This window comes from Rhea americana, unplaced genomic scaffold (assembly GCF_003343005.1).
Source record: "Rhea americana isolate MKP2758 unplaced genomic scaffold, rheAme1 scaffold_267, whole genome shotgun sequence".
In the NCBI taxonomy this organism is placed as follows: domain Eukaryota; kingdom Metazoa; phylum Chordata; class Aves; order Rheiformes; family Rheidae; genus Rhea; species Rhea americana.
This window is the reverse complement of record NW_028186387.1, coordinates 574,279-596,843: the sequence shown is the minus strand read 5'-3', so window position 1 is coordinate 596,843 and position 22,565 is coordinate 574,279. Positions and strand designations below refer to the sequence as shown.

The following is a 22,565-nucleotide window of genomic DNA, read 5'->3' as shown; positions in this document are numbered from 1 at the left end:
TAAATGAAGCAGTCTGCTGTTTCCAGGACAAATGTTTTGTGATTTCAATAAATTAAGTTATATTGTGGTTCTTCAAAACACTGCAGGCAAGACATACCTATACCAATATTACTGGTGGTTTTGGCATTGTCTTCAACTAAGGCAGGACAGGGTCATATCTAAATGTGTATTGAATGTGAAATGGGAATAGTCAAACTGAGGACAGGAGAAAGAAAGGAATGCATTTTTAGATCAGCAGCAGGTCAATATGTTAAGAACAAACCTGGCCAAACATCTTTGAYGTAAAAGTTTTCCTTTAATAACATAACTCCTTTAATGGAACTACTAGAGGTTTCTTTTGGATTTTTACTAGAAAAAGAAAACCGAAATGCGGTTGGGGAACTTTGAGTTGTTTCCACATCCTATTTTAATGTCATTTTTAAATTATATTAAAATGTTTCTACTTCCTTGCTGAGAATCTGACAACCTATTAAAAATAGTAACATCATCATATTTCTGTATAGCCCCAACAGCAGGAACTTGGGGACCATAAATCCACACGTCACAGAACTATTAAGCGATTCAGATACCAGCTGTGAATCCTAGGCATAAGTAAAAATACACAGACAGACTGTTATTGATGTGATGTCAATAACAGTGACCACGTCATGGTTCCCTGTAAAGAACTCAGAAGTCCTGACTGTGACACTGGTTTAAAAAAAAAAGAACAAGAAAAAAAAAAGAAAAGAAAAAGCAGCTGACTAGTTCCATTGGACTCCCAGGGAAATTTCTGTTATATAAAAGCATTTAAAAAATGCAAATAAAAAAAACAAGGCTTTGGAATCACTCTGCACTACCTTTGCTCACTGTAACTCCAAGAACAGAAAGGGAATATAGTACCAGGACGTGCTTAAAAATAATTATAATTTGAAATATTGGCATAGTACTCTCTATTACATTTCTCCCTACCATGGAAGAAGCAATTTTTTGACCTATGTAACCATCCCTGAGGAGGACAAAGGTGCACTAAAAGGATAATTAATTAATGAATCAATAAKTAATCTTCTATTAATACATCAAAGCCCCAAGCAGTCCATGGAGAAAAGGTGGCTATTCAATTAAGAGAACATGTTAGTAATTAGGCTACTGAGTCTGCTTCCTATTCTATGGCTGTCCTGTGCTGGAGGATCATTGCAGTAGTTCCCTGGCGGGAAGAAAGGAAGGTTTTCTTCAGCTGCATGATAGAATGAATTAAAAGAGCAAAGATGAGCAGCTCAACGGGCTGTGCACATCTCAGGGCAGCCAGCTTGCCCCTGTAGTACACGCAGCATGGCTTCAAGGCAGAGTCAGCTGGTTAAAAAGCACGGCTGTGCCAGGCCCACGCTGGACAGCTGGGAAACTGCCTTTCCCAGCCGGGTGACTGGCTTCCGACCAGCCTCCGGCGGATGAAATCAGCCACTGTGCTACACGGGCTGTCTCCATCAGAAGGGAAGCTACACTGTGAACCTCACACCGAATTGTTCTCACATTCCCTGTCCTGCGCTCCACCGGGGGTGATCAGGGTGCAGAGCAAGCTCAACTAGAGACCGGAGTGACCAGACCTCTTTATCCTGTAGTTGTTCCAGAGATCTCACTTCAACCGTCTGTGCTGATGTGAACTGCTTAGGCCAAGAGCTGCAAACAATCTGCACGGGAAACACTCTACTGTGGGCCAGGGAAGCGTGGGAATCAGCCCCCCAAGACGTAGGCAGGGGGCTGGAGGGCAGGAAGGGACCTCAGGACAACTCGTATTTCTACTGCACCCTACCGAGCAAAAAACAGCCACGGTGTTGGTTTATCTACGCAAAGCTAATGTGTAAGGGGATGGGTGACTAAAGCATGCACAGAAAAGTTTTGAAGAATGGATTTAGATTTTATGTTATTCACTTGGCAACATATTTTCTTGTCTCTGTTTCCCTTATAGCTGAGAACAGGAAAATAAGACTTAATGCATAGTTGCAGCTGGCTGGAACATAACTGATAATAACAGAGATAATGATAGTGATTTACTACCCCAAGCTCTACAAACACACGAGGTAAAAAATTAATAGGAAGCTTACCTGGCTCTATTGCTGTCTCTGTCACATCTGTCTTCAGATTAAGAATATGGATACCATAAATGAAAGGTAATACTTTCTTCCTTGCCCTAGCTGTGTTACTGCTGAAGCCAGTAGGAATTTTACCAAGCCTTCAAGAGCATTAAAGACAGTACTGAGAAATTTTCTAAGTTGCTTAGAAAATCCCACTTAAATTCTTCACCAGTGTGTTCTGTAAAATCATGTGTACTGATTTTTCTCAGCATTGCTCTTGTACATGAAAACTCAAAGATCTGACTTGGGAATGCAGCACTTAGCGGCACAAGAGGCAAAAAATACTAGCAGACTGCTGATACTTCTTAACATAGCAGACAACCAAAGACATAAAGAAAGGAAGAGAGAAACAGAGGAGGCATTTGGATGCTAAAAGCAAAGATTCCTTTCAATATTCTGTTTTTATTTTTTATTTGGATCATGGATAACAAATAGTGATAAATAAGCAAACAGTAGTAAAACCTTAAAAATACATCCGAAGATCAAAGACTTTTAATCACGACTCCTTTCCTCGAAAGAAATGCCTCTAACTTTGAACAGTAGTCCTTGCTGTTTAGTTTTTTTCTAACAGATTCATAATTTCTGACCTATAGGATTGAAATACTGTTTAATATCCATATCTATGACTACGAGCCGGCAATGGAGCACATTGTCATTGAGTTTACAGACGATATCAAACTGGGGGACCAGTCAGCTCAAGGACACAGACACCATCCAGAGGGAACTTGACACATTGGAGGAACTGGCCAGCAGGAAACCCATGAAATTCAACAGAGACAAATGGGAAGGAAAAACCATGACAACAGTACAGGCTGGGGACAACCTGGCTAGGGAGCAGCTCTGTGGAAAAAGCCCAGGGCGCTCGGGCAGGTAGCAAGCTGATCATGGGCCAGCCAGTTTGTTGGCTACAAAGGCCAACAACATACAAGGCTGTGGGAACAGGGGCTCAGTTAGATGAGAAAAGGAGTGCTTACCCCCCTATCCTCGTCACTTTTTAGGCTACATCCAGCGTATTACACTCTACTGTGTGCTCCTCAGTACAAAAAAGACATGAATAAACTTGAGCAAGTTCAAAGGAGGCCACTTTCTCATAAACTCAAGTGGGATGTCCCACTTGGACCACTTCCACTTTGAGGACAATCAGCCACAGGAATTGTTTCCCAGAAAGACTGTTGGAGATTTTCAAGATCTGACTGGACAAAGCCCTGAGTCCCCTGTTTGATTTCAGTGTTCACCTTGCCAAGGCAGGAGATTGGATCAGAGACTTCTCATGGTCCCTTCCATTCACAGTAATTTTGTAATTCTGTGAAAGTTTAACATGAAATCTGTATTTTTGGTACCTGAAAAAAAAGCAGCCTAATATTCTGTGATGCTGATTATTGAGACTTTTCTGTGGATGATATAATTCAGAGATTTTAGGTACTGTTTAATACACTGGCTGAAGTTTTACCAATGCCTTCACACAGCAGCATGAGGGAACTGAAATTTGTAAAGCAAGCCCTAAGCTCATTCCATACAGTTTTCTCCCTCTTCTAACAGGATTACTAGCTTTTTTTGCATCTTCATCTCTCTTTCAAAGCCACTTACTATGGAAAGGCTCACTCAAAAAACATGGTGACTTCAACACTGATTTTACCATACCTAGGTTTGCCTAAAGCTACTACACTTACTACACTAAGTTTATTACCCTAAGCCAAGGTGTCATCTTGTTCCCACTGACTCCTGTGGGAACAGAGTAAAGTCTATCCAATAAGCTAACTTGGAACACATTTTCACATGTTCAACCCATGCTCAGAGCCCTGTGCTCAAACACTGCAGTAARGACTAACCTGCTGTGGAGACAGGACATGGTCCCAAATGTTGAGCTGACTGATGGAGCCCACAAAAGATTCRGCTGGGTTGAATCCTTCTCCTTTCTGATCTTGTTCTTGCCCCAATACAAGAGCACCACCACCTAAAATCAGAGAAAATTAGAACAGGAATAGGAAACAAAGCCTCACAGCCGGGATCCTCTCAGAAGAATTTTTTAAAAAAGTTTTCTAGCTCATGTTTTATAGGGCAGGAGACCAGCCACCTTCAACAAACTCTCCCRGCAAACTTCTGGGAAGCCTTATTCTAGACTGAGGTGAGTGAGCATAAAAATTGGGAAGTGACCCTCAAACAGGAGTAAGCATTAGCTGCTCCCACAAAACCATCCTGAAATCAGTTCAGAACAGGCTCCTTTACAGACTAAACTCTTTCACCCCCAAAACAAGTTGCCTGCTACTTTACTCTAGAAAYAGTTGCTTTGTCCTTACTCAGCCTGAGTAAAGGAACTGTCCTCATAAAGRAAAAGAGCAAACATGAGCACCATATAAATGCTGAAAGCTTGAAAACATACTAGAAACACCAAAATAAACATATCCTTGCAGGATAGCAAACTGTAATAAAAAAAAAAGGAAAGAGAAAAAAAGATCTGGTATAAGTTAAATAAAGCATACCAGGGATTTTTGAGCCAACTGAGAGACCAGTGCCTCCATCAGACAGCTTTCCATCAATGTACACTTTCCATGCACCGTCTGTGCATGTCCACGTGACTGCAATGTGATGCCAGTTACCATCATTMACTGAAGGACAGTCTGTGATCCTCTCTTTCCCATTTACATAAAGAACCCAGCTGCATGGAGAAGAAGATGAGGGCATATTTAACTGTTTGCAACAACTTGAAGAGCACAGCCCGTCCCACACTACTCAAAGAAACATCATTTGCTAAATGGGCTAACTTTGTCCACCTCATACACAAAATCTGTCTTGAAATTATCTGCAGTCTTTGAGAGAACCTGGAAGTGACCACTATCATATGCAAAGTTTGGTGAAATATAAGTAGTGTGTCCTGCACCAAAATGTGAAGACCCGGGCATGGCTGTATACAGCACTCTTAAACTTGTCCCTTGATCCAACCTCTGTGTTGAGAATCACAACCTTGAGTGCCCTACAAGTATTCTGAGTGCTGAGCTCCWGTTTTACCCTGTCATTGATTCAAAGCATCTTTTAAATATGCTGTAAATACAATTCAAAGGGAAATATCCTGTTTTCTAAACTTTGCACTGCTTTCTTGCTGCTACTCTTGTATTGGCAAAAAGAAGAGTAAAGAAAGCAATAGACAAAACAGTACAAGGGGTAATTTCAGCTAGAAAGTTTTGATCCAGATTCATCTACCCTATAATATGCAAACTTGATATTCAAACTTTTGGCTTGTACTTTCTTTATCAAGTAAAGACAGGTGCAAGCTAGAGAAAAGCAGATTTCCGATTTACCCATTGTAATCTGTCAGTAGAAATGCATTATCACTTCCATTTTCCACTGCATAAGAAATGGGAGTCCCATAGTTWGTAGTGTCAGTGGATTTCATCCAGAACGTACAGGTGATGTCACCAAGAGATGGGAGGACACCATCAAGCATGACATATCCATAGATACCAGAGACTTCAAAATCAAGATTGAAACCAGAGGACTGTTCTGTAACAAAGAAGAAGAGTTTTTAGAGCTATATTCTTACAAACACAGAAACAAATCAAACACAATCTAACCAAATGCAGTAAAATGGAACATAACCTATGCATAAAAATACTTCACTTTAAACTGGTCAGAGCTAAAAAGAATGTATACCAGACTGCTGCTAGCCAGCACATAGAGCTTTCCAAGGCTAGACAACATACAGCATTTGAAAAAAATATAACTGGGAAAGGAGCTGAGAGTCTAACAGAGAATGAMCATGAGCCTTGTATAGCACTGGATAGGCTTTTCATCCCTTCAGTGGATAAATCTATCTATCCACCCATCAACCCCCAAAARTACGACCATTTGCTTTCATTTCATCTACAAAAGACAAGATTAAAAAAAAAAATAAAGAAAGAGAGAGAGAAAGACTTTTTGTGTTCTGAAATGACTGAAATACACTGAGTTGATATGGCACCGCACTCCTGCGGTGCTCACATTTAATTACAGCAAAGCTTGAAGACTATTACGTGCAAATATACCAACTGGAGCTCTCCTGAAAGCTAGGCACTATTTAAATTTAAACGTAAGATATGATCTAAATGACCCATATGTCCTCCATTATATCTGTAGAAACCAAGACAGGTTTCTCAGCTTCCGTCTGAAGATCCATCAGATACAGGCACAAGACGGTACAATTTATGCATTGGCTGAAAGACAGAGTTGATCCCTGTGGATGTGCAGTGTAATTCCACAGCCATCCAGTGAGTTGCACCAGGTGAATATAAGGCTTGTTTTGTCCCTCTGTAGGGAACTTGATTTTTTTTAGCACTTTTGAAGCTGAGATTACCATGCCCTCATCTTTAACCTTGTGATACAAAGTCCTAAATAAAATAAAAAAACCAAAGAGCTAATTAACTGAGATATACAAAGCAAATCCAAATTAAACTTTATACACCTTCTTTGTATTAAAAGGATAGACTTGTGCCCTTATGAAAARAGAAAAGAATAAAAATATGATCTAGTACATTTGCTGTTACTTGTTTGCAACTACAATTACAATTACTCTGCAGTTGCACAGGCTCCACTCCGGTTCTTAGAGACCACTACACCTAGCTGCTTTCTGGGGAAGCTGTATAAAACCAATTCAGCCAATGCAAATCTTGCCCAGACACTTAGTCAAGCCACCTTTTTCTGACACTTCGGTCCTGTGTACCTGTTTCACACCTGCTGCCTGTAAAGCCAGGAGGACATTTACAAACGTACGAGTTCAAGGCATCCACACAGGTGGCTTGGTTTAAGCAGGGACTGGAGTCACAGTCATTGATGTTCACTTCACAGGTCAGTCCTGTGTATCCTGTCACACACAGACACCTAAAGAGAAGAGAAACATACTTCAAATACAGCAGCTGTGATAACAAAAAAATCCTTGCCACAAGGCCATCCCACCAATGGGAATGGCATATACTGAAAAACCTGCAGAACTGATACTGCAAGGTTTTTTTCTGGATGCTCCTTTTGAGTATGATGGAGCTGCACTGTTTTTCTTCTTGAGAAGGACAATAAAGTTTTTAAATGTAATATTTACATTACTTCATATGAAATTGTGAAGGACAATCACTGGATTCCTACTAGTGACATAGGCCTTCTGGAGTCCACAGAGTTATGGATCAGAGCTATTCTACTTGGCAAGTACAGATACAGTGATAATGAGGGAAAAGGAAGGTATCAGACAGGCATCAAAACCTCTGGGGCCTTGGGGCAGGAGCAAATTATTAAACCTAGAGTATAACATTTGGCTCATCTCTCTACAGTGATCCAGGATAGGACACAGCTATCAGTATTTGCAAATTCTGATCTGAGTCCAGGTACCCTGAAAGAATAAAAAGAAATCTTCAGAAGATTTCATCAATGTTTATAGCCCAATCCCGGCATTCCCAATATCTACAGCTATCCCTGTCCTGGAGTCACCAGAGGGGTAACATTATCAGGCACAAAATCTATCATCACTGACAGTTCTAGTGGGAAGCAAGACAAGTCCTTGCAGCTTGGGAAAGTGCATTTCTTTTGGCAGAGCAATACCCAAATCTCTCATATTGTATATGTTTTGCAGTCCTACCATGCTTACACATCTAGCCCTGCACATTCTCCTTGCTGTCTATCTCAGCATTTTCTAAGAGATGAGGACACCAAGATTTTTCTTCTCTTTTAAAATCTCCTTTAAAGTGCATAAAAAGTCCATTTATTGGATCAGGCTGTTGAGCCGTTTGCTGAAATCTAAGAAGGCCTAAGCACCACACCATATCTGGCTTTTCACACTGCACTTTATCAATCATCTGTTTTTCACCTGAAGCTGTTGATACCATCTCTGCACGTAGCCCCGTTCCTACAGGGTCTGCTGAGACACTCATCGATGTTTCTTTCACACAAGACACCAGTAAAACCTGGAAGACACTTGCAGGAGAAACTGCCAACGTGATCCTCACATACAGCCCTATTAAGACATGGTTTTGAAAGGCATTCATTGACCTCCACTTCACAGTGAGCACCTGAGAAGAAAAGAACAAGGTCACAGCTTTGCCTTGCTTTAATCTGGGAAAGAAGGTCACAACCCATTCCTGGCTTCTGAGGACTCTGGTCAATAAATGCTTTTACGGGAAATGSCACATATCAGGGTAGCTAAGCAGGTTTGGGATTTACTGAAGTAAAGTGGACATAGAGGAGTTACAGGAATTGTTTTTGCAGATGTAGAAATGAACACTCAGTGTGATGTCGGGAAACTAAACGGATATTGTCAATTATGTGAGTCATTTAGGCTGAATCAGGAAAGTACTTGAGAAATGAGCAACTAATAAGAAGCTGCCACAAAAGAAATTAAGCTGGAAGCCTAACTCTACAGTGAAATGTAAAAGCCAAGCACAGGACCTACAGATTTTTGCTGGAAGGAGGCTCCCTGTTACAAGCACGGAAGAATGAAGAAATTGCATGTGACTGTATAGGAGAGCTCTTTGGCAACTCAAAAAATCAACAGATACCCCTGGCTGTTACAGAATCTGAAGAAAACTATTTTATGTGAAAACAGCAGAAAGATAAGTACATGGATGGGGAGTAGTTTCAATATAGACAACTATGTCCGAAGCTATGCTACGGAGTAAGTTCATGGCAAAGCTAGAAAGAGATAATATATCACCTAGTAGATCCTTGTGAGATCATACTGTTGCACTACAGGCACAATGGGAAACTACATGCACCTAGGGAAGGCTAATGCATCCAAATCAATCCATAATATATACAATATATAGCAACAACATTGAAATAATTTGGTCAGGGTAGGCAGGCTTTTTTTTGTGGGCAGAAAGATGGCGTACCTGTGAACCCTTCTGCACAAGTGCAGTGGTAACTGTTCTTGTCATCGACACAGTGGGCTCCATTCAAACACGGGCTGGAGCTACATTCATTTATGTCTTCTTCACACAAGAGACCTTCAAACAGCAAGGGTAACACAGCATGATACATCAACACATAGTCAAGGCACGCRTGCTACAATGATTGGATTTGGAAGTCAGAGCAGCTCTGTAGTTCTTGTACAATAAAAGGCTGCTGAGATGAGACGATAAAACTCCATGTTTGACTGCATTACTGCAAATATCTGCAGAGATCATCTGTGTTATTTAGCTGTTGAGATGTGYAAGACACTAAGGCCAACGTTCATCTTTATAAAGTTTTAAAAATATTCAGCAAGTGTTGCTGTCATAAATGTAGAGCAATAAATTTAAAAAATGAGGGAGATCATTTTTGGTAGAAAATATTAGGTCTTTTTTAAAAAAACTTCTCATAGAATTTTCTCTTCAAAAAGTTCATTCCAATATTTAGGAGTTATGATGCTGCTTTGGCAAAGTACTCAAGCATGTCAGTTTCTTCAAAGATTTCAATACCCTGAACACACATGCAGGTGAGAGTTAAAAAGACTGAGAACAAAGATATGAAAAACACATTCACTTACTAACTGTCCTGCACCTGCACAAATGCTTTGTCTAATCAGGTCACATTCAATTTCAAAACAAATTTTCCCTCTGAATTTTCTGCATTCTCTAATCTTCCCTCTTTTTTTCAGATCAGAATTGTCACAAAACACAAGCATGCACACATACACACTCACACAGACTGTCCTTCTTGAATGCTCTTCCTTTTATTTGGAAAACTATTCACATACTGTGGATCAGGCTGCTTTTCTGTTGTAATTCTATTAATGTCAATGATGTAAGCACAGCCCTTGAGTTGTGTTTTTTTCTGCTTAGTACAGAACAATGCCTCTCTGAAGAGGAGTTATGAAGCAATTAAATCACCTGAATAGCCTGGCTGGCAATGGCAAACAAAGGCCCCAATGCCATCTTTACATATCCCATTGTGGTGACAAGGAGATGATTTACACTCATCAATTTCAGTTTCACACTTGAGGCCTAAAATGCAAAACAAAGAACTGAGAATAAAAAGACAAAAATGAAATTATTCAGAAACACAGAGATCATGAATACTTAATGTAGGAAAACATCAGACTGATTTATTGCTTGGATTATTAGACATTTTCGTTTATTATCTTTTCTTTAAACAGTATTTTAACAGAGATCTGTAAGAAAATGCTATTAGAAAGGTATAATGTAGGTCTGTTCAGTTCTAGATGGTAGAACTTAATAGTCTATCATAAATAACTGAGACCACTAATTTCTTGATATTAGCTAAATAATATAAATAATCTACTCATTTGGAGCAACTGTGAAGCTGACAGTTAGAAGAACAGGAAGATGTGGTGAGACTGGCTGTCTATAGTGCAATTTCCAGCTTTTGCTTATCAAAAATAATTGGTAAGCAATAGGATTTTTCAAATCCAAAAACTTTTGTCCAGTGCTGCTCCAGCTGTGAGATTTTTAATTAACTCCATTAAAAGAAACCCCAGTCAAACTCCCTTTCAGCCAAACACTATATAATTCATCAGCAATGGAAGGATTTGTTTTTTTAATGCTTAGTGTAGTAAATCTGTGATGGGCAGTCCAATTTGTTAGGCTATATTTTTGCCTTTTGCACTGAGACATTTTGCTCCTTTATGCTTGCTCTTATTACGGGTATGGAGCCATATTTATTCTTCCACCCACTTCTGACATTTTTACCTGTATATCCAGGTGGGCATACACAAATATATCCACTTCCCAACTGTTTGCATGTACCATTGTTGTGGCATGGTTCCAGGAAACACTCATGAAAGACCTGCCATAGGCAAGAATGATATAACTACAGTAAGCACAGAAATACCTTAAGAAAGAAATATTCTAATTTTAAAATGCAAACTCTATAGTTTTTTTTTTTTTTTTTAAAATAGAAAAATCTCTGAGATTAACTTCTAGCTCTTCCCCTCTGTCTCATCTGAGTGTCAACTATCCTTAATTCTATGGAAAACTACTAGGAATTTGAATAATTYTTTTAAATTGAGTTTTTTATTTAGCAGAATGTGATCACTGCAGCTGCTCCTCTCGAACCTTCCCAGCTATGACTGACAGAAGACATATTATATTACAGTATATTTCGTATGATAGTTCTCCAGCATTTGTTATCCTCTCTGCTTCCTTTTACATTGATTGATAATCAGTTCCTCCAGCTGATTCTCTTTGCGACAAAGAGAGATGAAGTGGTGGGGACTTCACTGTATAGGGTTACTTATTCTCAGGTAGAAAACCTGAACTCAGCAGAATCAGTGGTCAGCCACAGTCGTGGGGATCTGTTTGTCATCTGCTCATATTTTAAACCAGCAGTTCAGATCATACTTATCTTCAGTCAGCTTTGCTAATCTAACATAATATTTCAGATGGAGATTCATAGAAAGCAGCCTTGTCACAGTTACAGCTAGAGGCTGTACCAAACATCACTGAGGTAGTTTCCACCACATGAGGACTTGCCTGTATTTCAGGGAGGGTACTCACAGCAGAAGGGAGCTCTACTTTTTTCTTCTCACATATGTAATGAGTGAAAACAAAGGTTTTACAACYGGGATTTAGATATCTGTAGCATCTTCTGGAATTCAGCATACAGAAGCCACGAAGTGACTGAGCGTGAGCAGCCTACTTTTAGAGACTGACTTAACCTCTTCCAAGAAGTTTATGTTCTTTAAAAAGTGCGACAAGTATTTCATAAATCAGGTTGAAAGCTTCAAGTTCCAAAATTTAAGATTACCAGTAACTGATGCAGTTTCTTTTATTCAGCAGGAATGTTTCTATAATTACAAGGAGAATTTGAAAGCTGAAATAGCTGCGAATCTATGCATGTTGTCACTGACTGGCGAAGAGCAATTTTTATGAATTCTGCTGAATAAGACTGACATGTAGGTCAGTGGGACCGGAAATCTTAGTTTTAACGATATTCACCAAAAAAGCAGCTCTCATGACCATCACTCTCACCTCTTCAGGAGATACAGTCAACATAATAATTATATTAAAGAAAGCATTATTCATTTACTGCTGGTATAAGAAACTGTTTCTTTCATTAGAGTCATCGTTAGAAGATATATCTGGTCCTTGCCTGACTGCTGACTTTGTACTGCTTGCTGATATTTTCTGGAGAGGCTGGTACCATCATAACACTTTCCTCAGCTGCTGAGAAAGTAGAGCCAAAACCTAAAAAGGAAAGATATGAAAGTGTGGTTAATAACACTCCACAGCCAGATCCCTATTCCATAAGGACATCATAATTGCATCTTAGTAATGCATCTAAATGCTAATAGAAGTGGATTTKTGGGAATAATTATAACAATTTATAGTAACCACATACTATTTTATGTATGTCATATATTATAAACATACATAAATACATGCATGTATTAAAAAACATATTTTTGTATAGGTACCTATATTTATATTTATTTATATGTAAAGATTTACTATGGCTTTTATGCGTCTGAAGGAAAACTCTTATCAAGTTCAGTGGGGTCAAGAATCCCTACTCTAAGTGAGCCTTAGGACATATCACACAGTCACTTCTTCCACATAACCCAGAGACAACATTAGTAGGCAGAAACAGGTGCAAACTGCACTGGGTGAAATAGGAGGTCTACATATGTTCTGAGAAAGCATAGGATGTCTTCCCCTCAGGCAGCTGCTGGCCACATCTTAGATGCTTCCTTTATTCACATTCTTCTGGGAGATATTTTGGCTTACTTGAACAATCTGTGATGGATCTGGCACCAGTGATGGTTGTTGTCCCATAAAAGGGACATGACAAGCAGTAGGACTTTCCTGGGTCTGGCTGATAGTAGTCTCTGGGACAAGGGTAGCAAGGAATCAAACCTGTACGAGAAAACTCTCCTGCAGGACATGGTACTGCAAGAACAAAAAGACATTTTCTTCAGTGATTGCTTGCCCCCTTTCTGGTCATTTTCTCTCCTCCCACCACAGTTCCTCTTCATACCTATAGCATTTGGGTAAAACCCACAAGGAATTCACAGCTCTGAGAAATACTTATTTAAACTGTGCTACCAGGTGACACGTGAAGCTCAATGAACTGCAGAAATAATCTGGAAACTATTTTTATCTATTCCCTCTACAGCTTTCAACTGCAACTTCTCTTCCCCTTCACCTCACACTACCTTTTCTTTTTCTTTTTTCTTTTTTTTCCCTCTCCCCTCCAAGAAGGTCTAAGGATAACAATTTTTTTGTATCATTTTCCTTGCAGACTGTTTCTCTTGGGCATTGTTCTGGCAAACTTTCCCAAGGACAGTTGAGGGCAGTTTCTTGTAAAAGAAAATGATACAAACTAAATCAAAATTCAGTATTTTTGCACAACAGATGTGGAAACTGTGGAACTGTTGTTCCCAAGATAACAAGTGATGAAACTAACTGTCATTCCCTCCCTCTTCTGAATGAGAAAAGGCTTTATTTTCACATACGTACTCATCAGAGGGCTCATTCTATTCATCTTTTAGTTAAGAACTCATCTTGGAAATTGGAGGGAGGGTGTTTCAAAAATTCAGGGTAATAGGAAATGGCCTGTCATTGTACTGGGAAATTCTGCTGGTCTACACTTAACCATAGGCTGAGTTAAATCTCAAGCAGATGAACTGGATTATATTAACTGCTGTTGAAACTGCTTAATTTTTAGAAATTTCATAGCCCCTTTTGTTACAAACCTCCACAGGCTGAGATATCCACAGCACCTCTTTTTACGGTTGTCATCTTTTCTGGGCAAGAAATGCAGTTCCTTGATCCAAATGCTGRCTGATATGTGCCAAGTGGACATGATTCGCAGGTCTCAAGACCATTTACTGAATAGGTTCCCTGCTTGCACTGAGCTATAAGGCAGAGCAATTCACAAAGATTAAGCTGTGTCCAACAGGAAACGTGATTTCTAAACTCTAAAAATAATGCTGAAACCACAATACGCATCACAGAGACTGTTTATTTCTGCTGTTTGTTTGCCCTCTGAAGGGCTTCATGGGTACAAAGAGCTAAAAAACGGAATTCTTTAAATGCAGGATGTGGTAAGTTACTGACAGTGCATTTGCAAATTATTAACCAATTAATTTTTTTCCACATAACTGCACAGATGGTTTATTGCAACTCAGCTACTAGATTTTAACCAACAAAGAAAATGACAAGCCAATAAACAGAAGACATAACTAGCAGCTTCTTTCAGAAGCAAGTTGCAAAGACAAAGCTGTGCTGGAGCTCAGTGCCAGAGCCTTGTAGAGTGGAATATAGATAACTTCGTCTTCCATCACTGCAGGATGGAGAATAGCTGGTAAGGAGAAGAATAGCATTATTAGAAGTGCAAGCAACCTCATCAGTCAGAGAAGCACGCTCACAATCTCACAAAGACAAAACTGAAACAAAGCCTCAAAGACCGGCTCTCTTTGCACTTAAAACCATTTGCACTGGCACTGTGCATGCCATGGCAGCAGGGAATCCTTTGTTTTCTCTTTGCATGTGCATCAAGGGGCAGTTAGGACTGCTCCTTCCTTCATAGGATAGTCTCATTCCAGTAATCCTGCAATGAGGAGCAAAAAGATGGCCACCAGACATTTAAAAGCAGCTGCTCGAAGAAGGTGACATCCTCACCTTTGCATTCAGAGATGCTTTTGGAGTGAAGGTATTCTGTATAGCTACCAGATGGACAACTTTTGCATTCCAGCTGTCCTTCCTCATCTTGGTAGGATCCAGTCCAGCAGCTTTCACAGGCACGATGCTCCAGAGAGTAATAGGTACCCAATGGGCAGTTGACTGTAACATTGGAGACATAAGCGCCCCTCAGAACATAGTCATGCATACTGGCCTTGCCTCTAGGGCTCCCACTTAATCAAACTCTGTTTGTGCGAAATGTGGCTCTGCTACCCAGCAAAATGGCTTGCATTGGGTGTCTATGTGGAACCTTCTGGAGATTTTCCTAGCTGCAAGAAATGAAACTGAACTCCGTATCTTAGCTACACATCATCTACAAGACTAAGTGAGTTAAAAGACTGCATATAAAGCACTTTTTCCTGAGTATTATCAAGTGTATGGATATGCCTGATTTCCTCAACAGTGTGGAACTCTGGCTATAAAAGCAACCTTTTTCCACAGTCCTTGGCTATGAACACAAACATCCTCTGGAAGCCAAACTACGCAAAGCATTGGAGAGTTTATTGATCCGGGAAACCACAAGCAGTGGGTTGTGCCAATTCCTTACCCTGTACAAACATTGTCTAAAACCTTGCTTTTTAAAATGATTTGAAATACATGTGAGGAGTAAGTCATCTGGCTTACCACACATTCTTCCTCTCAGCACGGAGCCAGGCCTGCAGAAAAGAAAAGCTTTCTCGGTCTCCAGTGAATTGCTGTCAGCTACAATGAGTTCGGATGCAAACTGAAAAGAATACATGGGTTCCTTATTGAGAGTCCTATTCAGCCTGTTTGTGATAGTCTCTAGAGTTTTAAGGAGCCTTTGCTGGTTTTCCAGTTCCAGTGTATCATTCCTTTCATCAGGCAACGGCACGCTTGCTGGGATTTAAAGAGAACACACAACAAGCACACAGATTTTACAGTCAGCACTTCTGGTGTACTCTGGGAGTGCAACATTCAAGCTTGCCAGTGCAAAGTGGAGTGCAAGCCATGTGTGGAGTGCTCTCCATGAACAACAACATGCTGTGATCTTTCCCTGAGCAGAAACTCTGAGAAAAGTGAGTGTCTCCAGACTACTATTATCTGCATTTCTAGCCAGCTTTGTGAACTGAAGACAAAGTTTTACTGAATGTATAGAAACACTTCTTTTCTTTCTTTCCTTTTTTTTTTTTTTTTTTTTTTTTAAGAGAAAGATTAAGAGAAGGTAGCTATTTTGATTTCTCTCACCTGTGATGTTAAATATTAACTTAATTTTGTGGTCAGTCATGGGAATGTTGAGCTTCTTATGCCTTTTGACTCGAGTAGGTGCTGCCTTTGCAGAGTCAGAGAGATGCTTGGATAGGTCTTCTTCCTGCAGTGTATCAATGAAATCACCATAGGAATAATCCAGCTGGTTTGCTGCCCCCCAGCCTGCAGGTCCTGCCAGGCATTGAAAAGAAAAAAAAAAAAAAGAAAGAAAAAAAGAGAGAGAGAGAGAGAAATATAACTATGTATAAAATTGAGGCCTATTATATTTACAAATGCTTARAAAAAGAAAAATCCCCTACCRAATGAGATCTGTTTGAAGATAATGTGTGTTGGCTATACAAAAAGGTTTTAATGGCATGATAATAGAGTGATAGTCAAAATGTAACTCTCCTGTTCTTTACAACTCTCTGCTTGTAAGTAGAGTTCCTTCTTTATGCTGATATCACTTATTCTGGTTTAGAAAAAGTAACAAACTATCCTGGAAAATCAACTCTTGTAGTAGGGTTTTTGCTAAAGATTTGACCAGCTCCATACAGAAAGAAAAAGGAAACAAGTCTCACTGATGACCAGTGAAGTTTCACTTAYACCATAGAGCTCCTGAAACTTGTATCTTTAGCCAAAACTTAAAAAAAATACTGCTGTAAAATTTATAAAATACTTTTCTGATAAAAGTAGCAATTATCTTCCTGTTCAGTCTTCACATGGGCCCTCTATTGCCAGTAACATCTTCTACAACAGTTCCGTATGGCTYTCTCTTCTTCCTCCTGCCTAACTATGGCTAGCATGGCTTATGCCATGAGTATCCATTACACCTCTTTCTCCTAACTCTTGGGATGGTTGTACCTGCCTGACCACTCAGAACAGGATGGCGGCATCACTGTACATGTTTAGTCCTCTCAAACAGGCATTTATTGTTACATATTATGTTCGTACAACACATGAGTGTTATGAATAGTGGATTAAATTCAACCTCCCATTTAATACRAGTTGTGTATTCAACTTACTTAAACATTTTTTTCTGTACATAACCTGCCTTCTCATAGTGACTGAAATCAGAGGCACAGGCTTTACATGCTTTATTTCATTGATCTGTTTTTTATGAAAATATGAAAGTATAAGAAAGTTCTGCCTGCTAATAACAGTCATCTGGATTATTCTTAGTTTATAGCAAAACTGAGGTAAGTTAACCCCACAGTTTTGGGGTTAATACTGTGCAATTACCCCATTACTAATCTTCTAAACTATTATCTCTTATGATCTGAGGGTAATTCTGATCTTCACCCTCCTCAAATTAAATCACAAGAAACTCCAGAACTAAAAGAAACAGAGCCCTATATCTCATTTTCCCACAGTTTTCACTGTTTTAGATGACTTTGAAATTAGTTCCAGCTGTCATTAATAATCAGCCTTTCCCTGATGACAATTAGAAATTACAGCCCCCAGTGCTTGGTAACAAACAAATGCGCTCTCATCACTCTCTGTGATGCACATCTGAAAGGTGAGAGTAAGACAGAAGCTGTAGCAAAGTAATAATCCCCTTTACAAACCCCGGAAGAGCCACAGCCCTACGGCAAAGTAAGCATTCTGAGGTTTCCCTGCCAAATGCCCCCCAGTGAGATAGGTGATACAACTTCATTTTCTGTTTTAATGTGTTCTTAGCCTTACTGCTCTAAGCACCCCCAAAGGACTCAGAGAAGCCAACCACAACARCTGTATAACATGGACACTGACACAYTTGGAAATGGACTGAAAATGGCAACGTACTTGGCATAAACCAAAGTGGGAACAATCATGAGGACTGGCACAGCTTTCATTCAGATAAAATCACAGTATGAACCCTCCAAAAAACTTTTCCTGCATACAGAAAGTCATTTCACATCTACTGGGCAAATTTAAGCTCTTTTAGCTTTACGTAGCGACCGTTCCCTTTTGTCCTGATGCTCTCTAGAATCCTCCATTGTTCTTTTTGAGCATTTTGGTTTTAAACTGTATGTATTTTAAAAGTTCCTTTCTTGAAGGCTAACCAAGCTGGTCTGTGTTGGGCTTCTCTATTTTTTTATCTCCATCAGGTGGTATCTCAGTAAACTTTTCCTCTACATGTRCACTATATAGGAAGTGGTATCAAAACAAGGTAACAAACAGTTTCATAATATTGTCAAACTTATTATTTAATTGAGTAGTATACTAAGATCTCCATAATTGTTTTCTATAATATTCCACACAACACAGTGCAGTACTTCAGAACAAAGGAAATAAAGCCACATTAAGCCTGGATGGCTAACAATCTATRCAATCAGTAATTACCAATAGCAAATCCATTATCGTAATCGTAATTATATTCTAAGCAATGTTTGTATGTCTGGTCTTCCAATCTGCAGTCAATGTCATCAACATCATTACAGAACGATGGGACCTTCAAACATAAAGAAGAATAACATTAAAAACAAAGCCACATAGCCATCCTTGAYTGAAAAATCCTTCTAATTACAATGTAAAGCACTAGTCCTGCCCTTTCTCTAATACTAGATTTCTCTTTTTATGTCTATTACAACCTTGATAAGATCTGCTCGAAGAGGTATATTCTATTGATACATCTGTGAAAGAACAGGGAAACTTGTAGACATACAAGCTCTTTTGCATAKCCCTAAAATTTATGCAAGATAAGAGGTCATTCAGTTAACCTTTGTACCATTCTTGCTCACAAAATCCTGTAAWACAGAGGAAAGTTCAGGCTTGTTTCAGCAGGCTGAAGACAACAGAAGAGCTTACAGATTTGAAAAGATCTCTGTTTTCTTCCAGACACCTAACCTGTAATTCAGCAACACTGTTAGTATATTTCCAGCTTTCAAACCTTATTTCTTCATATCCACCTTCTCCCTACCCTTGCACAGGAACTCACGTATTCCTTCAAGAGACCTCAGAAGACAGGGGAAGTCATCTGAGGAGAAGTACAGTCTTTTGAACAGAGTATACAACCAGCTGCTGAAGAAACTAGATGGTAATGGTAGCTCTACTAGGGTGTTTTTGATACCTGCATGTGGTTTGCTTAATTTCTTGTTGCTTGTTTACCRGTTTGGGATAACAGCACTGTTATACAACTCTACTGCATGAAGGCTTTGACTCAGAAATACTTGTAAAAGCTGGAAAGAGCTGGAAATAGGCTACAGAAGCAATGAARTATTTCTAACTRTGTGAMCAACGCATTGGAGAGAAGTGTGACYCTCTATCTTAGYGATAAAGAGTCCAGTTAGTGGAAAGCTGCAGTAATTCAGACCATACATGCTTGCCCCTTCTCATTGCTAATTTCCAGAGAGACCTGCCTAGAATATGGCAAAACCTAATGACATTAATAGGCCTTAATGGCCCTCAACAGCCTCACCTGAGGCCTCCTCCACAACTTCTGCCCATTGGCCCATTTAAGCTCACATTAGGGTCTTAGGTTGCTGTTTGAGCAATGTACGGATCTCTAGTTCAGCTATAGCCATACTGGTATCTAGCTAGAGACTCCACTGGTCAAGACTTTGACCTGTAGATTGACTTCTCACCTTGACTTTGGACCTATCTCAACCCAGTGAACCTGACTGGTGATCTCAGTTCTTGGATGAACCTTGCCATGATCTTTGTTTTTGCCTTGCTCRGGTGCTGCAGGACTGGGCACTGGCCCCTGGCTGATGAGACCTATGCCCTGCTGACTGTGATGTCCCTCTTGGCTCCCAGCTTCCCCGACACTTAGGGAGTAATTGACCATTGCTGCTCTCTGGCAGAATAAGCTTGGAAAACACTGAACAGAAAACTCTAGAGAAATCATCTCTCTGCAAAGGCAGTGGAGGCTCCATAAGAATAGATGAAGGCATGAATGACTTCTTCTTTTTGTTAGTTAAATCCATGTTTCCCKTTCCAGAAGGGCTTCAAGCAAGGTAGGCTCTAAGATGTGTTTCTAAATTTCTTTGTTTTCTCTATATCACCTTTTYRTTAGAGAGGTTGTTCCTGCTAATTYCCTTCCTCTCCTCAGATCTTTACTAGAATTCCAAATTCTTAGGAGCAGGACTGGGTATATTCAAAACAGTTTTCATGATTTTTTCTCCAGACTGTTGCATTTTGATGTTACTCCTTAGGCTACCCATCAAGTACTTTGCCTTATCTCTTGCTTTATGGTTCCARTGCTCTAAGCACTGGAGAAAAGAACGGAAACAAAACCAAGATTTTTCCTATTGGAAGGCAATAAACTTGAAGCAAGACAAGAGAGTGACAGATGTTTAGATCCTAGTACCACAAATTGCCTGGAAGTGTTATGTAGGCTGTGAACAATTTGAGCACTGCTGATGTCATCTATGTGGATTCCAAAGCTGCAGCAGTTTGTCCGTTCACTGTATGTGTTAATAAWGCTTTTAAGTTAAAAGTGGAGCTTTTAGCACATGGATCTTTCTGCTGTCCTCCAGAACTGGTACTTGCCCAGTGTTTTCTTCTGGAGCAATGCTATCGGACTAGGCCTAGACTGTCAACTCCTTAGCCCATCTCTCAAAGTCCTGTTGCTTCTGCCGTGTGGCTAAGGGTTTAATTGTGTACTGGGAATGAAGACTGTGGTACTGAGGTAGAAAGGAAAAGATGCTGCAGAAAGTAAACGGGCTATATCTCCCCATTTAGGGCCACATAGCTCTTTTTGATAACAGGGAGAAACTTGAGAAATCTTAGAATGTTGAATAAATTATTTAAATCTAGTCATTGGATTTATGTGCCTGGACTTAGGTATAAAATGTGGAATGCAGASACACACACACACACATATATGTATGTATGTATATGTATAGGTATGTATTTTTAATTATATAGATATGCCATATATATGCTATATAAAATATATTTTGGCACCATATCCRACTTTCAAATGTAACGTTGAATTGAAGGGACAACTGACTGTTTTTTCAAATATGCACAGGTATCTTTCGAAACCTATTGAAGATCTGTAAGTCAGGTCCCCCAGGCTACTTGCAGCCCATCCTAAGTAGGCTAATAGGATTCTRTCCTAATCAGTTCTTCAGTTTCAAGTTTCCGTGCTATTTTCCTTGTAAGCAATTAGTTAGCTTGGAAAAGTAACAACTGAGTATACCTTAGGTGGAAGGGAAGTAGTAAAGGAAGGACTATTTACTAACCTACCATTTTACCGAGTGCRCTCTGGAACGCATCAGCAAAGCTGTTTAGAAGACTGTTGTCATCACATCGTGTCGCCTTATAAAGCATCTCAAAGGATTTGAACCCGTGGTTTGCAAAGCGATTTACTGAAAAATTGAGAAAAATTTGTATTAGTCATAGTTTCAGAGGATGGGCTGAAACTAGATTACATTAACCTAAGAAACTTTGTCTTTAAACCAGCAGTTCGGATTCCTCRGGCTGTACATGAAAATGTGTCTCTTAATCTAAAACAGATCACTTGAATCTCAGCCAATGGGGCTGAATACTATAGCATGTAGAATGCCCCTCAGCAGCATGAAACTTTCACAGCACTGCTGAATATTTCGATATGAAAGCTGCTAGAGACTAAAGGTGTCAGTCACTGACCTATCTCAGTATTTTCTTATTGGAAGAAACCTGTGAACAGGCATAATATCAACCTCTACACTCCCTACAGAGAGAGAGAAGCAGCAGATATTAAAATGCTGTTACTAATACTGTTTGGCTAAATGTGGAAAACTCTAGCCCAGATTTGAGCAAGTCAAAGTTCAAGTACACAAATTACGGATTTTGAGATRACAGGTAGATCTGAAACATAACTCTTGTTAGCTTATAACTGAAACACTCCTCTTATTTGCTGAAACCAAGGAATCTATTCTGACAAAAGTGGATACAACATGGTGTCAAGACTGGTTTCAACTAAAGCTCTTATATTCATATTTAGATTTAAAATGCCACCAGAGCTGAGAAAGTCTACAGCTGAATTTTGCATATGTTTATCACAAATAAGAAAATATATTAGAGCTTCTGATTTGGTGGTAAGTAGGTAGGTAATTACAGCATTTGCACTGACAATTTGCAAAAACTGTTGAAATTCCTGTTGAAATAGTATTGTTAGTGTTGCCAATAGACGAGCTATTTCAAATGCTACCTTTGATAACTTTGGCATCTTTGCTGTCTTGTGAATTCCAGGATTCAAGTTACTATCATTTTTACGTTTTTGACATGTTCTGAAATAACATATTTAGGAACTTCTAGACATTCTTTTGCAGTATTTCTAACAATTTAGAGGCAGAAGATAGAGAAGATTTATTATCATTAAACAGCCCTACTAGTTTCTAAAATACTTTCATTTACTTCCTTCTTAGATAAGCTGTTTGAGCCTCAGATTCATTTTGCAAAACAAAGTCTAATAATAGTAAGACTTACAAGAGCAGTCRGGCCACTCTAGAGAATAAGGCGGCTTCCAGATACCATCTTTGAAAGCACAATAGTAATTTTCGCTTGATCCTTCTGAAAAGCTATATCCCTCCGCGCAGCGTAATGTGCAATTAACACCTGCTTCATCCGATGTGCATGTAAAATCGCCATTCACAGGCTCAAAGGAGATTTCACATGGGGAACCTGCGCAAAATACAGAGATTTT

The 22,565-nt window shown here is 39.4% G+C and overlaps 1 protein-coding gene across 1 annotated transcript in view; it reads right to left on the bottom strand.

Annotated features, from left to right (window-relative positions):
• The window catches only part of SVEP1 (sushi, von Willebrand factor type A, EGF and pentraxin domain containing 1), a 110,158-nt gene that overhangs the window by 45,392 nt on the left and 42,201 nt on the right, over nt 1-22,565 (bottom strand). Inside the window, exons 12-28 of the mRNA XM_085307889.1 lie at nt 22,349-22,543; nt 21,125-21,246; nt 18,275-18,383; nt 15,950-16,141; nt 15,368-15,601; nt 14,684-14,845; nt 13,756-13,917; nt 12,788-12,949; nt 12,153-12,247; nt 10,751-10,847; nt 9,932-10,045; nt 8,954-9,067; nt 7,933-8,134; nt 6,802-6,959; nt 5,405-5,606; nt 4,589-4,764; nt 3,938-4,062 (exon numbers count right to left, since the gene is read on the bottom strand). Coding sequence (XP_085164015.1) covers nt 3,938-4,062; nt 4,589-4,764; nt 5,405-5,606; nt 6,802-6,959; nt 7,933-8,134; nt 8,954-9,067; nt 9,932-10,045; nt 10,751-10,847; nt 12,153-12,247; nt 12,788-12,949; nt 13,756-13,917; nt 14,684-14,845; nt 15,368-15,601; nt 15,950-16,141; nt 18,275-18,383; nt 21,125-21,246; nt 22,349-22,543 — 2,621 coding nt within the window. The remainder of the gene's footprint in view (nt 1-3,937; nt 4,063-4,588; nt 4,765-5,404; nt 5,607-6,801; nt 6,960-7,932; nt 8,135-8,953; nt 9,068-9,931; nt 10,046-10,750; nt 10,848-12,152; nt 12,248-12,787; nt 12,950-13,755; nt 13,918-14,683; nt 14,846-15,367; nt 15,602-15,949; nt 16,142-18,274; nt 18,384-21,124; nt 21,247-22,348; nt 22,544-22,565) is intronic.